The 15,941-nt window shown below is 36.9% G+C and overlaps 1 protein-coding gene across 1 annotated transcript in view; it reads left to right on the top strand.

Moving 5' to 3' along the window:
• Positions 1-7,335: 7,335 nt before the first annotated feature.
• The window catches only part of LOC149286338 (carbonic anhydrase-related protein 10-like), a 92,442-nt gene continuing 83,836 nt past the window's right edge, over positions 7,336-15,941 (top strand). The window contains exons 1-2 of the mRNA XM_089494242.1: positions 7,336-7,453; positions 10,306-10,380. Coding sequence (XP_089350368.1) covers positions 7,336-7,453; positions 10,306-10,380 — 193 coding nt within the window. The remainder of the gene's footprint in view (positions 7,454-10,305; positions 10,381-15,941) is intronic.

Raw genomic sequence — 15,941 nt, 5'->3', positions numbered from 1 at the left:
TTTATAAAATGTTTAATTGGTTCTGATTTATTATAACTTTGTTAAAATTTTAAGATTTGGGCTCCCCTAAACATCGCATGCAGTATCTCTGGCCAGCAGTGACCAATGTTTACTCGCTATATTTCTTATTTCCCTATTTTGTGTATTAAAATTGGTTATGAACAGAATCATCTTATTGTCATTCTTCTTAGTTTTCCTACTAGAATCTAGTAACTTTTCTCTCACAATTACTGCTGCCTTATTTAGAACCTCTGTTATTATCTTTTGCTTAAAATCTTCTGTTAACTTGTTTTTCTGTTCCTTAAATCCTAAAAAATGTTGTACAATTACACCGAACTTGGGCTAAAACTTTATAATGTACATAACATTTTTTTCCATATTATATTCATTTGTCAGATATATAACAAGACCCAAACGGTGCCATCCCACATAAGTATTTTTGGTTTTTTTACCCAAAGACTCTGGGTTAAATCTGACAAGTTCCCAGCTATACAAATATGAAACAAAATAATCCTTATTTATATTATCAAATCAAACATGTAAAAAGTCTTATCTCATTAAGTATGTCCCAGACCTTACATAGTTACATAGTACATAAAGTTGAAAAAAGTCCATCAAGTTCAACCCTTCTACCTAACCTTCCAATTCTTGATCCAAAAGAAGGCAAAATACCCCTAATTAAGCTACTTCGAAAGCTGCCATCAGGGGGGAAAATTCCTTCTTCACTCCAAAAGGCAAAAGGATTTCTCCTTGGATCAAGAACCTCTAAAATAGTAATTCTATTTATAGCCCTGTATGTCATGGCTTTCTAAAAAAAAATATCCAGACCCCTTTTGAAGGCTTCTAATGTATTTGATAACACCACCTCCCTTGGCAGTGAATTTCATACCTTTATTGTCCTCACTGTAAAGAATCCCTTCCTTGGTCTATGAAATCTCAGGGCACACTCTCCTGGAATGCGGGAGTGCACAGAGAGTCCAGAATAATGCAGATAGAATTGCGGAGAAAGAGAGATGCAGAAATCATTCTCTTTCTCAGCAAAACTGTCTGTGTTATTCTGGCCTCCTGGTGAACTTCTGCAAATAGGTGGACCCTCTTGGCACAACCTCTCCCCGTTCCTCCCTGCCCTTTTGTGGAAGTTCTGTCTGGTACATTGTGTGATCTTTGCGTGTAATTAATAATATGCTTGAATTCTTTCATGTTATTTAAACCAGCTACCATTTAAAATATCTAAATACATGTACTTCCTTCAAGAGAGTGTCTTTGATAAGTCTTACATATATCAGACGAGGAACTTGACTGCCAAAAAAAAGACAATATTGAGATCCTTCTCCCATTTGCCGCAACAACTGCATTTATACATTTTTGCCAGACCATATTTGTAAAATGCTTTATTTTGATTGATAAATTGTTAGATTTTATTACCTACTTCTCTTATTGTCACACACTGCTATGGATAGCAATTACCTAATCATTCCTAGTCTAACAACCAACGTAATGTTCATAATTATCATATATTATACATTGGAAATGCAGCTGCTCTTTTTGCTGAAATAGGAGAATGATTTCCATAGTGCAAGCCTGGATTGTTTTTGTCATATTACTAAACTAAGAGACTGATGCATTTCATCTGATGCATCACAATTCATAATTATCATTCTGTTTTGTGAGCTATATAGATACAGGCATTCTCTGACAGACAGTCGGTAGTGTACCTAAAGGGGGGGGTGCAGTTCGCCCCGGGTGCCACTCTTCAGGGGGTGCGCGGTGGCCCGGCGGCCGCTTATCGCAGTGGCACAGACTGTTTCAGGAGCAGAGGTGGCACAGGCAGGCTGGTAAGGGGGCAGCGGTGGCACAGGCAGGCTGTTTTAGGTGCAGAGGCCTACCACGTCCATATCTTTTATCATTTCCCGTCTTGACTACTGCAACACTCTTCTGCTTGGCACTCCACTGTCTCGACTCTCTCCTCTACAGTCTATCCTAAATGCCGCTGCTAGGCTCATCTTCCTTGCACGTCGCTCCTCTTCTGCTTCCCCCTCTGTGAAACCCTCCACTGGCTCCCAATTACCTTTAGAATTAAATTTAAGATCCTGGTACGGACATATAAGGCCATCCATAATACTGCTCCTCCGTACATTTCTGACCTCATTAGCAAATACTCTCCTACTCGATCCCTACGTTCCTCCCATGGGCTAAGGCTCTCCTCCTCACTCATCACCTCTTCCTTTTCCCGTCTACAAGATTTCACTCGAGCTGCCCCATATCTCTGGAATCTACTCCCAAGGAACCTTCAGCATTCTCCCTCCCTCCCAACTTTCAAGAAACATCTAAAAACCCACTTCTTCAGAGAAGCATACCATCTTAGCTGCTAGAACTCCCTTGTCATCGATACAACCCCCACAATACCTCTCACCCTTTCTCTATGCCTTATGTTTGTCACCCCATTTCCCTCTAGATTGTAAGCTTGCGAGCAGGGCTCTCTCCACCAAATGTATCGGTTTGTCTTAGTCTGTCAATTCTTGTCTTGTTATATCCCTTGAATTTATGTATTGTATTAAGCGCTGCGTAAACTGTTGGCGCTATATAAATAAAGGATAATAATAATAATAATAATATCTGGCTCAGTACATAGTTGATGGGAGTTATATTGTACCATGTCTGTTTTGTAACGTAATTTAATTTTTTCAGATTTCTAGTTTTTTCCAGTTGACATACAGTTTACAAATTTGTGAAATAAATATTCTTGGCAACATTAATATTTTTGTATGTGTGAGGGGTGTCACATACACGATCCGCCCCAGATGCCATATACTCTAGGTACGCCCCTGCAAACAGTAATTTGATTTCATTGTAAATATCTATTGCATGTGATCATCTTACAGCATTTGCATCTGAATTATTTTGGCCTCTCTGTGAACTTCCGCTAAAGGGCTGATACACAAGGGCAACCTCTCCCCACTTTACGGAAGTTCACAGAGAGGCCGTGTCCATTGAGAAGCAGGTGAAGAAAGAAGACACAAGAGCAGCAGATGAAGAAAGAAGACAGAAGAACAAGAAGATGCAAGAGAAGAAGCGGGGCAAGGAGACAGGGACACGGAAACGATCCGAAGAGAAGGTAAGGACACAATGATTTTCGCTCGAAAACACATAGACCAAAAACTACAGACACATGAACCTCTTCTCCCCTCCTTCACTAAACAAATGGGTTTTGAGAAAACCAAAAGAAAAAGTGAGATGTAATTACTAGATTTGGTATCTTGTAAATACTCTAGTTCATAATACAAAGTAGGAAAATAAAGCAAAAAATACTGTAAAGACACAACACAAAAAGAGGCAGTGATTGTATTTATATCTCCTTTATGCTATCACAAAATGGCAACATGCCAACTTGCAATACAGTCATTAATAGAGGCTATTACCTGAGATTTAAAGATTGAAGTAGTAGTGTTCAGGTTTATTACTGAATAATATAGAGTCTAATAACATAAATTAACATTGCAGTGATTATGAAGTACAGTGAAGAATAAGTGAGTATATTATTGAATGAAACAGAGCATTTAACTAAATAATGCAGAGCGGTAGCACATAACAGCACATATCTTAATACCGTGGGTGCTATACAGAAAAGTCTACTGCTCATAAATTATAAATAACCTAATAACCAGGAGCTTATCTGAAAAAAAAACATGTGCTGGGCTTACATTTAAAACTTCAATTACTTACTGCGCCACCACTGTGCACAATTTATTGAGAGTGGAAGCAGACTTCTACTGCTTCTGGCAACTACCAATGGCAAATATCCTGGGTAGATGTTTTTGATTAAAAATCAGACATTGCCACTGCTATTTCTGTGATGTTCAGAGTTACTGAGAAGGGACTGTGATTAACGTTACTCAAGTATTAATTCCCTTTATATGGTACTGTGGAATATAATGGCGCTATATATAAAACAATAAGTAATAATAATTGCATAGCCTAAGTTACCGGTTGACCCTGTTTACAGGAGGGAATCCCCACATGGAGAGACGAATGTCCATTCAAAAGTTTGGGTCATTTAGAAATGTCCTTGTTTTTGAAAGAAAAGCTATTTTTTCCATAAAAATAACTTCAAATGGATCAGTACGTTATCAATGTTCTAAATATTAAAATAACCTTTTTTGTAACTATGTTACCACAGCTAAAAATTTAGTGTGTGTCTGTGTCTAGATCCATATCTATATCTATCTATCTATCTATCTATCTATCTATCTATCTATCTATCTATCTATCTAATCAGCACCACTGTATCAGTGTTATAATCCTACACTGATATTTACTTATGGGTTTTGATTGAACATCTGCTCCCCTTGATGTTATTTTTGTTTTGTTTTTATCCTGTGTGGCCTTAACATTGATTTATATGCTACGATAAAGCTGCCAGGTAAAAAAAACAAAAAACTAATGGCTTTATTTTTCATGAGTCATGTTCACTGCTACCATTTTTGTCAGGCCTAAAAAGCTACAAATTTAAAACAAAAGAAAAAGAGTTTATAAAAAAAAATAGTTCATTGTCTCTGAATAGTGGACATGTTTGTTTCCTTTTGTCCTCAGATGCCCATCATTTTAACACACTAAACTCAAGTAGAACACACTCTGATATTTTATTATAGTGAAAAACAGAACATAGGGTCAAAAACTGTCATACTGCTAGTTACAGTATGCTTTTTTTATTACACATAGACCTATAAACAGAGGACCAAGACCTATAAGACATTTTCTCTAATGGAAGGCAGGGAATGTTAAGCAGTAGTGGGGAACATAAAGAGGATGCCAACTTGTATAGGCAGTACAGAAGGGAATGAATTAATACAACTAGTTACACCTCGGCTAGAGAGTTATATACAGCCCGGGATACCCTATATTAAGAGCAGGGTCAGGTAACATTTGTGACCCCGAAGTAGAGTGCAGCAGCTCACACTACATAGCTGCGCTGAGGAAAGACTGAGGCTCTTAGTGTGCATGTCTGGTCATGTGAGTGTCTAGGTGTGTGTGTTTACATTTTAACAGCGTATCTGCGAGTTCCACAGTTGCAATGTCTTTTGCAAGGGTCAGCTTATCCTTAGAATGGGCTTATGTAAGGTAGTTGGCAAAAAAGGCACAGGTTCATCAACATTAACCCTTCCAAGGGATTGCTTATTGCATTCATCCAGACATTTTGTGCACATTGTGTGTGAAAGGGAGAAAAATCATTGTGTTTTCATGGGGAGTCAGAAGAAACTCTGGATCATTAAATTATGCTGTGAACTCCCAAATACTCTATTTTTAAAGTCACCAAAGTACTTGCTATTACCACATAGATAAGTAGGATATTCCAAAGCTTATCAGCCCTCAGAGCTCAATTTCACTTATTGCAATTGTAGCTTTTCTTTGTAGTCTTTCTCATTCAGTGCCCAAAATTCACTGGTAATGTTGTATGATTCATCTTAGTAAGCTTGTTGGTTTGGCTGATGTAGCCTGACATTGCATATGGTTACTGTTTGGACTCAAGTAACACCCCTAAATCCTATTCATATCATGATTTCCCCAATTTGACCCTATTTACCTCTGAAATAACATGTGTCATATGTGTGTAACTGAATGCATTACTTTACAGTTAAATTGAATATTGTCTGACATTTGTTTAACCATTCTTCCAATTTAATTAAATAATTCTGCAACAAACACACATAATGAATTAAATGTATAAACCCACACAATTTGGTGTCATTATGTTCACAATGGTTGTGTTTTATATAGTAAAAATGTATCACTTTACTGCATGGGTAGTAACTAAGTGGTAGTAGATTTTAATACAGTGATAGAATGTTAACATGAATGGGATCGGTATATCACCATCATGAATATAACAAGATCAAGGACAAATTTTGTTTGTATCTGCAAAGATAATTAGCTATAAATAACAATTTGATATACAATTTAAGAAGCAAATGAATAGAATGGAGCCAGGGGTACCACATTTTTCACTCACGGTTGAGTGGCTTCTCCAAATCATAGTGTACAAGTGCACTGTCAGAAGACAACAGTTTTTGCAGCATTGAAAGCTGTAATATAAACTTAAGTCCACCTCCGTGAAGCATCTGTATCCAGTAGACAGAGGTTCATCAACAGTGGTTTTGTCAGACAGGAAAGAATGGTTATAATTAAGCAAACTTAGGAAAGCTTGCAGTTCTTGTTTGTTGTTGGAACTGGGGTTCTATGAATAGAATCAGTTGGATGAATGCCAGGTGAGTCAATTCAGTAACCAAGGAAATACATGCTGCATCCATCAAAAAAAAGTTTATAAACAAGTTGTAGCTGTTCAGCCAATTACTGTATACAATCCGCTCCAGTAAGAACATCATCAAAATAAGGTACTACGCCCAGAAGTCCAGATAAGAGGTCCTCCATTAGTTTCTGGAATATGCCCGGAGCAATGGAAATTCCAAACTGCAAATTACTCAGAATGCTCCTTTGTGTGTTTTTTCATGCATCAGCAACCTCATCATCCACAGGTAACTGCTGGTAGGCTTGAGCCATATCCAATTTGGCAAATACCTTCCTTTTTCTCAAAGTAGTAAGAATCGAAATGATTTATTGATTGTACATTTGTAGTCAGCACAAATTCAGACATCACCATTTGGTTTCTTCGCTGGAACTACTTAGGGTGTGTTATAGGTTCAAGTATAACTTGTTCTACAAGATATGTAATCTCAGCATCTCTTTTTGTCTGAGAGCTAATGCAACTCTGCTTCATATGAATTGGGGGTACTGTAAAAATGAATACATAATAAATAGGAGAGCCAAGACCTTCTTTGAAAACTGCGCTAAAGTCATCAATCATATCTGTAGAGTATCTGTGGTTAAATTCTGAACAACAGTTAATGAAATTCCTAGGGGTTCAAACCAATCTCTGCCTAGCAAACTTGCTCAATTGACCATACCCTTGACATTCACAACCTATTTGTGTAGGCTACCAATGCTTTGAATATCTACCACTACTTTGAATATCACAAGCTAACTATTGAAGGGCCATTATGAGACCATAAGGTAAATGTCTCTTCTGAAATCAAAGACTATGTGTACCCGGAATCTACTTCCATTTTGCAAGGTACATCTTAGGGGACAATCTCAGTGTAAGCCCTTACACTTAAGCCCCACCTGATGACAAATTGTCCACTTTAGTCATTTGAATAAACACCTGTAGTTTTTTTACTATTTAAAATGGCATGTGTAGTGTGCTGCGGTTGGTATTGTACTCGCATTCTTATATTGGGTTTGTTTTCCACCGGCTTTTCTTTGGCAAACTGCATTTTGAAAATGACGTGTATTATGCCTGTATTTTCCACCACAACTATAACAAATGGAGCTGCGACATCAGTGTGTGGTGAAAAGTCCTTTGATTTAACATCCATCTTCTTCGCTAGATTTATGTCAGGTGAGTTATCTTTGCTGGAGGAGGATTGCATCTCTTTTGAATGTAAAAATGCAGCCCCGTATGTGAGTGCTTCCTCTTGTGCAATAATACAGTTCTGTCTTGCAAACAAGTCTTTTCTGCGATGTTTCATCATGCACTCCACACATAAGCCTGTCCATTAGCAAGGATTCTAAACAGGCCCCAAAATTGCAATTTTCAGACAGCCTACGCCGTTCTGCAATGTATGCTGCAATACTTTTAACCGGTTGTTGATTCTGTCTGTTGAAATTTTAGATGGGCTGGGTGTGATTTTTTAACAGTGCTAGTATTTCTTCAAGTGAGCAGTCTTTCAGTTTAGCAGAAAATATCGATGACCAGTATCAAAAGTCTTAGATCCAATAACATTTTGTGAAAAAGCTATTTTCTGAATAGCATTAACCACCTTATATATGCTTCCTCACAGACACAGACAAGCAGCGAAAATAGAAATTATTCTTTAGTTTACTTCAGTGATAACACACATATGATAAAGATATAAACACAAGAGACACTAACAAAACAGAGGACCAGGTGCACAATTTCACTATGCTGCCATCTACTGGAAAACAGACTGCATAACACCCCAATACATAACAGATGTGTAAGTGTTTCTGTGTGAGCATGGATATGTAAGTGTCTGCATGCGAGCATGGATATATATGTATACGTGTGTGTGAGAGGGAGTATGTCTTAACATGGATGTTGTGTATGCATGTGTGTTGGCGTGTGTGTGTACATTTGCGCAAATGTGAGAATGCGTGTAAAAATATGTGCTAGTGTATATGCCAGTTACTGGGGGCGAAAGTAGACAAAGAAAAAAGACAAAAGAAGCAATAGAAGAAGTGTAGGTGCGGGAAAGGAGACAGGGGCACAAAAGTGGTTAGTGAAGGAGGTAGGAAAACACTGAAAGGGTGTCAGTGTGAAAGCATGAGAGAGTGAACTTATTAATCATGACATAATGGATGTGGGTGTGGTTTTGGGTAGTTGTGGTTGTGGGGGGGGCATTTCATCCTTGGGCTGGCCCTATAGTATTAGCATTAAAATTAAAACATTTTTTTGTCTGCAAATGATAACCTGAATTTATTAATGTATTATTTTTATACTTTTATATTTCTCTTAGCTGCAAAACATTAAAGCCTCACCTTTCCCTCCTACTTTCCTGTACAACTTTGATCTCATAGATGTTAAGTCTATTTTTTACTTCGGACTGTTACTGTTATTAATCTTCAGTTAGAGAAGCAATTGCATTTTCACTTTTAAATTGCATCCCATATGATTAAATGATCATTAGCCATGCAACACAATACTAATATGACTGCATTATATTTCCTATATATAGAACTGGTTTTTGCAGTTATGCATTGATTGATTGTTTATAAGGGAGGATAGTGACACAGTTCACTAAACCGAGTGAAACATTACAATCCCTGCTTGCTAAAGGGGAAGCCTGAATGATTTCATAATTTCTGTCCAATCGCAATTCATTAATAACTCAATCTAATAATAAAAAAAATCATTGCTGTCAGCTGAATATCGTTATTCTCAAAAGGTTGTGATTCGATGGACCATTGTGCAGAAAATTTTACATTAAATGACTGACACAATACTGGACATATATCTATATATATATATATATATATATATATATATATATATATCTATTTATAGAAAACGTTATTTTCTCTAGTCATCACCACAAATACGATTAAACACCTGCTAAAGAAGAATGTATATTTAGTACTTTGTGAGTACTTTAATATGCATTATTTTTATAGAAGAATGCATATTAAAGAAGCGTGCATATTAAAGTACTTTGTGGGTCCTTAAGGGGTTAATATTACAGTAGAAAAAGATACAGATGTCAGTTATATGAAAACACCATCAACAAGAATATTGCTTGGCAGCCGTTAACTAGGATTTGGCCCATGTGTGCCATTAGCCTTGATACTAAATAAAGGAGGAATTGAGTGGAACGTTATGGGGACACATACTAAATAAATGTTAGTGGTGGGCTAGCGGCTGGCTTAGGTTTTGTAAGTAGAAGAATGGAAAAAGGTGGTGCAGAAAAGTTTTAACATTATTAAAGATTGAACGTGAGTGGTTTGGGCTACCATTAAGCCCCAGTCACCCTCTATTTGTATTCTACACATCTCTAGTCTTTCTTATGAAGACTCTGGCCTTGAACATATACTATAGATGTCACTTATTCCATGCCACTGGAGTCAAGTTCCATGTAAGTTTATTAATTGGTTGTTGTCAAAAAAGGGTTATGATTAGTGTTATCACTAATCATCCTCCTTTCTTTTAGGAGCTACCCCATTAACAGCAGCGATGTGTGAACTGTAATTAAAGTCAGTGTTCCAGGTAGCCTTACATTTAAAAGTGTAACAAAATGTTCTTTAAAAGCTATGATAATATGATATAATAAGATAAATCATAATCCAGCATTATTACATTTCAAAAACGGTACAGCTATACCTGCATTTGTTTTCAGAAGTACCTGTTTACTTGCCATTTATATGCAGTACAGTTGCTGGGATTCAGAATGTATGAGTTCATGAATTTCCAGAGAAAACATGTTAATGATAATGTTGTAGTTAAATAAAATTGAATTAGCATGGCTTATTTAAATTATTAGATGCACACAAGAATAGAAAAGTAGTTTCAAGCACCTATACCCACAAAACTGTGGTACCAATATAAAGGGGATTAATTAAGTTTGAATTTACAACTTTACATCTTCAACAAATATGAACTGGAATAATGTGTAGTATTATGTATTGTATATTTTGTGCCATGTATGATGATAGCTATTGTTTTTTTTATGCTTTTAGCTCAATTCAGCCCTGCTAAGACTTATGAAGAATGGTGGGCATACAAAGAGGCTGTCCAGGGGAGTTTTGTACCAGGTACTTGTAAGATATCTCTAATCTTTATGCTTTCCAAATGCCATATGAATTAACTCATTTATTGTTTTTGTATAATGCATCAGATATCAGACTGTACCATACACTAAAGCAGAATTGTTTTTTAACAAATCTAAAAAAAAAACAACATAAAAATTGAATTTATTTTTTTCTTTTATTTGGTACACATATTCACTTTTTGAATTTATATAGCTGGTTCACAGAAATACGAACGTTTTCTTAACAAAGTGCCTTTTTCTTAACAAAGTGTATGTTTTGAAACATTGGCTTATTCTTCTGTCCATTTATAATAAAAATAAATGACTGCAGAATTTACAGTATTAGCCTCCAAATGGTACAGGACCCGACCAGAGGGGGCGCCCTACTGGACTTAATATTAACCAACAGACCTGACAGAGTAACTAATGTGCAGGTCAGGGGGCATCTAGGAAATAGTGATCACAATATGATACATTATAACTTGTCCTTCAATAAGGGAACTCTTAGAGGAGCCACAAGAACTATGAACTTTAGGAAGGCAAAGTTTGATCAACTAAGAGAAGCCCTTAACACTGTAAATTGGGAAAATGTCCTCAAAAACAAGAGTACAGACACTCAATGGGAGATTTTTAAGGATATCTTAAATTCTCACTGTGAAAGGTACATACCGTATGGGAATAAAAGAGTCAGGAACAAGAGAAAACCAATGTGGATAAATAAAAATGTAAAGGGGGTAATAAATGGCAAAAAAAAGGCATTTAAGCTACTAAAACAGGAAGGCAGTGAGGAAGCACTAAAAAGCTATTGGGAAAAAAATAAAATATGTAAAAATCAGATAAAAGCAGCAAAAGTGGAGACAGAAAGACTCATTGCCAAAGAGAGTAAGACAAACCCCAAAATGTTCTTTAACTATATAAATAGTAAAAAGGTTAAAAATGAAAGCGTTGGCCCCTTAAAAAGTAATGAGGGAGAAGTTATAGACGGTGATCAGGAAAAAGCTAATCTATTAAATATATTCTTCTCTGCTGTATTCACAGAGGAAAATGAAATGCCAGGTAATATACAGCAGGATGAGATAACTGCCCCAGTACGTGTCGCCTGTCTAACCCGGGAAGAAGTGCAGTGCCGCCTAAAAAAAATCAAAATAGACAAATCACCAGGTCCAGATGGCATTCACCCCCGCGTTCTAAGGGAGTTAAGTAATGTAATAGACAGACTCCTATTTCTAATATTCAAGGACTCTATAGTGACAGGGTCTGTTCCCCAGGACTGGCGCATAGCAAATGTTGTGCCAATATTCAAAAAGGGGACAAAAAGTGACCCGGGGAATTATAGGCCTGTTAGTTTAACTTCTGTTGTGTGTAAACTGTTTGAGGGTTTCCTAAGAGATGCTATTTTGGAGTATCTCAATGAAAATAAGTGTATGACTCCATATCAGCATGGGTTTACAAGGGATCGGTCCTGTCAAACTAACCTGATGAGCTTTTATGAGGAGGTGAGCTCAAGACTGGATCGGGGTGAATCGCTGGATGTCGTATATCTTGATTTTTCCAAAGCATTTGATACGGTGCCACATAAAAGGCTGGTACATAAAATGAGAATGCTTGGGCTGGGGGAGAATGTGTGTATGTGGGTAAGTAACTGGCTCAGTGATAGGAAACAGAGGGTGGTTATTAATGGTACATACTCTGAGTGGGTTACTGTTGCTAGTGGGGTACCACAGGGGTCAGTTTTGGGTCCTATTCTTTTTAATATATTTATTAATGACCTTGTAGAGGGATTGTATAGTAAAGTATCAATCTTTGCAGACGATACTAAGCTCTGTAACGTGGTTAACACAATAGAGGACAGTGCACGATTACAAATGGATCTGCATAGGTTGGAGGCTTGGGCTGGGATGTGGCAGATGAGGTTCAACACAGATAAATGTAAGGTTATGCACATGGGGAAGAAAAATCCAGGCTGGGAATATGTATTAAATGGGAAAACACTGGGGACGACTGACATGGAAAAGGACTTAGGAGTTTTAGTTAACAGTAAATTTACCTGTAGCGACCAGTGTCAGGCAGCTGCTGCTAAGGCAAATAAAATCATGGGGTGCATCAAAAGGGGCATAGATGCCCACGACAAGGAAATAATTCTACCACTGTACAAGTCACTAGTCAGACCACACATGGAATACTGTGTACAGTACTGGGCACCAGTGTACAAGAAAGATATAGTGGAGCTGGAGAGGGTTCAAAGACGGGCAACCAGAGTAATAAGGGGAATGGGAGGACTACAGTACCCAGAAAGATTATCAGAATTAGGGTTATTTAGTTTGGAAAAAAGACGGCTTAGGGGGGATTTAATAACTATGTATAAATATATAAGGGGACAGTACAGAGATCACTCCCAGGACCTATTTATACCCAGGACTGTATCTATAACAAGGGGACATCCTCTACGGTTGGAGGAAAGAAGGTTTCTACACCAGCACAGACGGGGGTTCTTTACAGTAAGAGCGGTGAGATTATGGAACTCTCTGCCAGAGGAAGTGGTAATGGTAAACTCAATAAAAGAGTTCAAAAGGAGCCTGGACGTGTTTCTTGAAAGCAATAATATTACAAGTTATGGATATTAGATTAATAGGGACAGAACGTTGCTCCAGGAATTTATTCTGATTGCCATATTTGGAGTCGGGAAGGAATTTTCCCCCTGGTATGGGGCAATTGGCATCTGCTTCATAAGGGGTTTTTTTTTTGCCTTCCTCTGGATCAACACAGTAGGGACACAATATGTATATAGGTTGAACTTGATGGACTTTGGTCTTTTTTCAACCTTATGAACTATGTTACTATGTTACTAACAAAGTGCCCTTTTCTTAACAAAGTGTATGTTTTGAAACATTGGCTTATTCTTCTGTCCATTTATAATAAAAATAAATGACTGCAGAATTTACAGTATTAGCCTCCAATCAAATCTCTTTAGATCGCTAGGAATGAATCCAATAATGTCATTATAGTGATTTGTGTATATATTTTTGTAGTCACTTTAAAACACTAATTGGTGGGATGAATTGTGGACTTAATGAAATAAATGTTTTGTTTTTTTAAATGAGCATAAAATAAAGTGAGATATACAATAATGTAGGTTAGTTGACAAAACCTGTTTTTATCTCCTTTTGTTCCAATAAACTTCCTTTATCTACTGATCTGGAACATTGTTGTCAGTCATGTGATATTTTCAGTAACTTCCTCTGCACAATTACCAAACTGACTTCATTATTTATGACAGTTCTATGAGCTCTGTTTTAAAAAAAGAAAAATACCACAATAGTGAATAAAAAGTGTGACATATATTATATGGTATTAGCATGGTATTAGGAATAATTAATAATTTCCTTAGACCCAGCTCCAGAGTAGAGTGCTTGGCCACTCTACATCTGTTCCTATCCTCTGTTTCATTGCCTTGTACTTGTGAAACATGGAAAAAGTAACTATTCCACTGTTCCCTTGAACAACTGACTTAACCTGTGATTAGTCTTTGGTTACATAATGTGGAAATGTTATACAATGCGGGTGCAAGAGGGGGTGACGTTATACCATGATCTATATCAGCGATTTATAGCCACCTGGCTACCCTGGAGGTATCTTATAGCACCAGATCTATACAAAAGTATGGTTAGGGAGGAGATAAACACACAAAGGGAGCTTGGGTGGAAAACCCAAGGGGTTGTAGGGGTGAGGAAAAGCCAAACTGTGTGGAGTTCCTGTAGCTCCATTGCATAAAGATAGGGTTTCCACAAAAAACAAAAAAAATAACGTAATGTTTTCAGGAGCATAATTTCACTTTTCAACCAGCCCTGTTTTGTCTTGTTTTATTTCATAAATAGCTTCAAATGAGGCAAAAAAAAACATGTTGCTGTCATCAATAAAAATTAAAATAGCGTGGAATTAGTGAGAGTGCACCTGCAAGAAATCAAACACTTACAGATACTAAGTGTGGTTAAATCCCATGTATGTTGAAAAGAGGAAACCACAATTAAGAGTTTCAAACTATTTGCATAAAAAAAAGAGAAAATGCAGACCATTACTAATTAGTACATTTAGTATTATATTTGTAACAGGTGTTCTTCCCGGTACCAGAGTTGGTAGATCTCTGCTGTGACTCTGAGTATAGAAGTACTCATAGGAGTTGCAGTTTCTAAACACTACATCTAGCATAAAGTTCTTATGCTGATCTCATATGTTTCAAAGTGGTGTCCTTTGACATCCACACATGTGTTTGCTAGTGTATTTTTGTTTATATACACTTTTTTCATACTTTATCTTTACATGAGAAGGAAAAGTAACTTCTACGTGATTTTTTTTAATATTAAGTGAAATGTTTCAGTCCATCCCCTCCTCCTCTTTGCCAGTACAGTGACAAGAAGTCATTAGAAATGCGCATTTCAACTAGTGAGTGGGTGCATCTGGAAGGAAACAAACACAATTAGAAATTGAATCTTTGTGTGGAAAATGTGTATAATCTTAAATATAGATATCAAAATATGTCTACACCTGTAGACAAAATATTTCATTGATTAAATAGAACTACCATTAGAAAATATGTAGCTAGGAATACAGCAACAAAAACCTCAAGGAATATTAAAGGATTAGAGGAGGGTGAACGTTAAAAAAAATTATTTAGCAATATATTTTTTTTTCTTTTGGCTTCCGAGCAAAGGTGTTACATAAAATTTGCATCCCCCTGCAAGCTATGTTGACGGCAATCTTATATGTATCCTACTTTGGATCTCAACACATACATTTTTGATTATGTAATTCCAGATATGTGAAACTAGAACTCAATTATATGCAGATATATTATGAAGTTAATAAAGTCAAGGTGTCAATTTTTAACGTAAGTAAGCCAGTAAAAAGATAAAAACCCACACTTTTTACATGCCTGGCGCAATATTCATTAGCAGTAGGTGGTGTTAATGCCAGCATCATAGGATACTCTAATGCATTATGAAGCCTTTGGGGTCCCCTAGGAGGCAGCATCCCCTACTTCTGACATAACTTCTGAGGAAACAAAAATAAGTGCAAAACTTCAAATTTCTGCATGACCCAATGCATGCAAGATAATACATTGTGATATTGAAAGCATTCACGTGGCGCAAATGCCACAACGATACAAAGGACTGTGCCCAAGAATCACGATTATCTCCACTGTATTTACCCTGGGCAGAAAGTGCTACTGTATTTTTAAGTAATTGTTCTCCACTGCCCATTCAAGTCAATGGATGTTGCAATGCAACCTCTAAACATTGAGGGCTCGGGAGCACAACCTTTTTTTCAACCTGCTGCGATTGGGTGAGCATGGATTACTTTGGTTTTTCTTTTTTTTTGCAGTGCTTTTTAATTTTGCATTGGGCTTTTTAGTTATTTTATTTTTTGGATAGCCTCTTTCCTTGGGCTGGATATGAGGATTCAAGGTAATTGATTATCTTTTTTCCCCACAGGATGCCCCTAAGGCATTTAAATTTTGTGTAACCCTACCTGTTGGGACCTGGATGTGGTAAATGGGCATAGTTGGGC

Source organism: Sceloporus occidentalis, unplaced genomic scaffold (assembly GCF_023333645.1).
Source record: "Sceloporus occidentalis isolate IW3139 unplaced genomic scaffold, rSceOcc1.0.p SCAF_70, whole genome shotgun sequence".
NCBI classification, from domain to species: Eukaryota; Metazoa; Chordata; class Lepidosauria; order Squamata; family Phrynosomatidae; genus Sceloporus; species Sceloporus occidentalis.
Note: the sequence above shows the minus strand (reverse complement) of the source record. Positions and strands in the feature narration are given on the sequence as shown.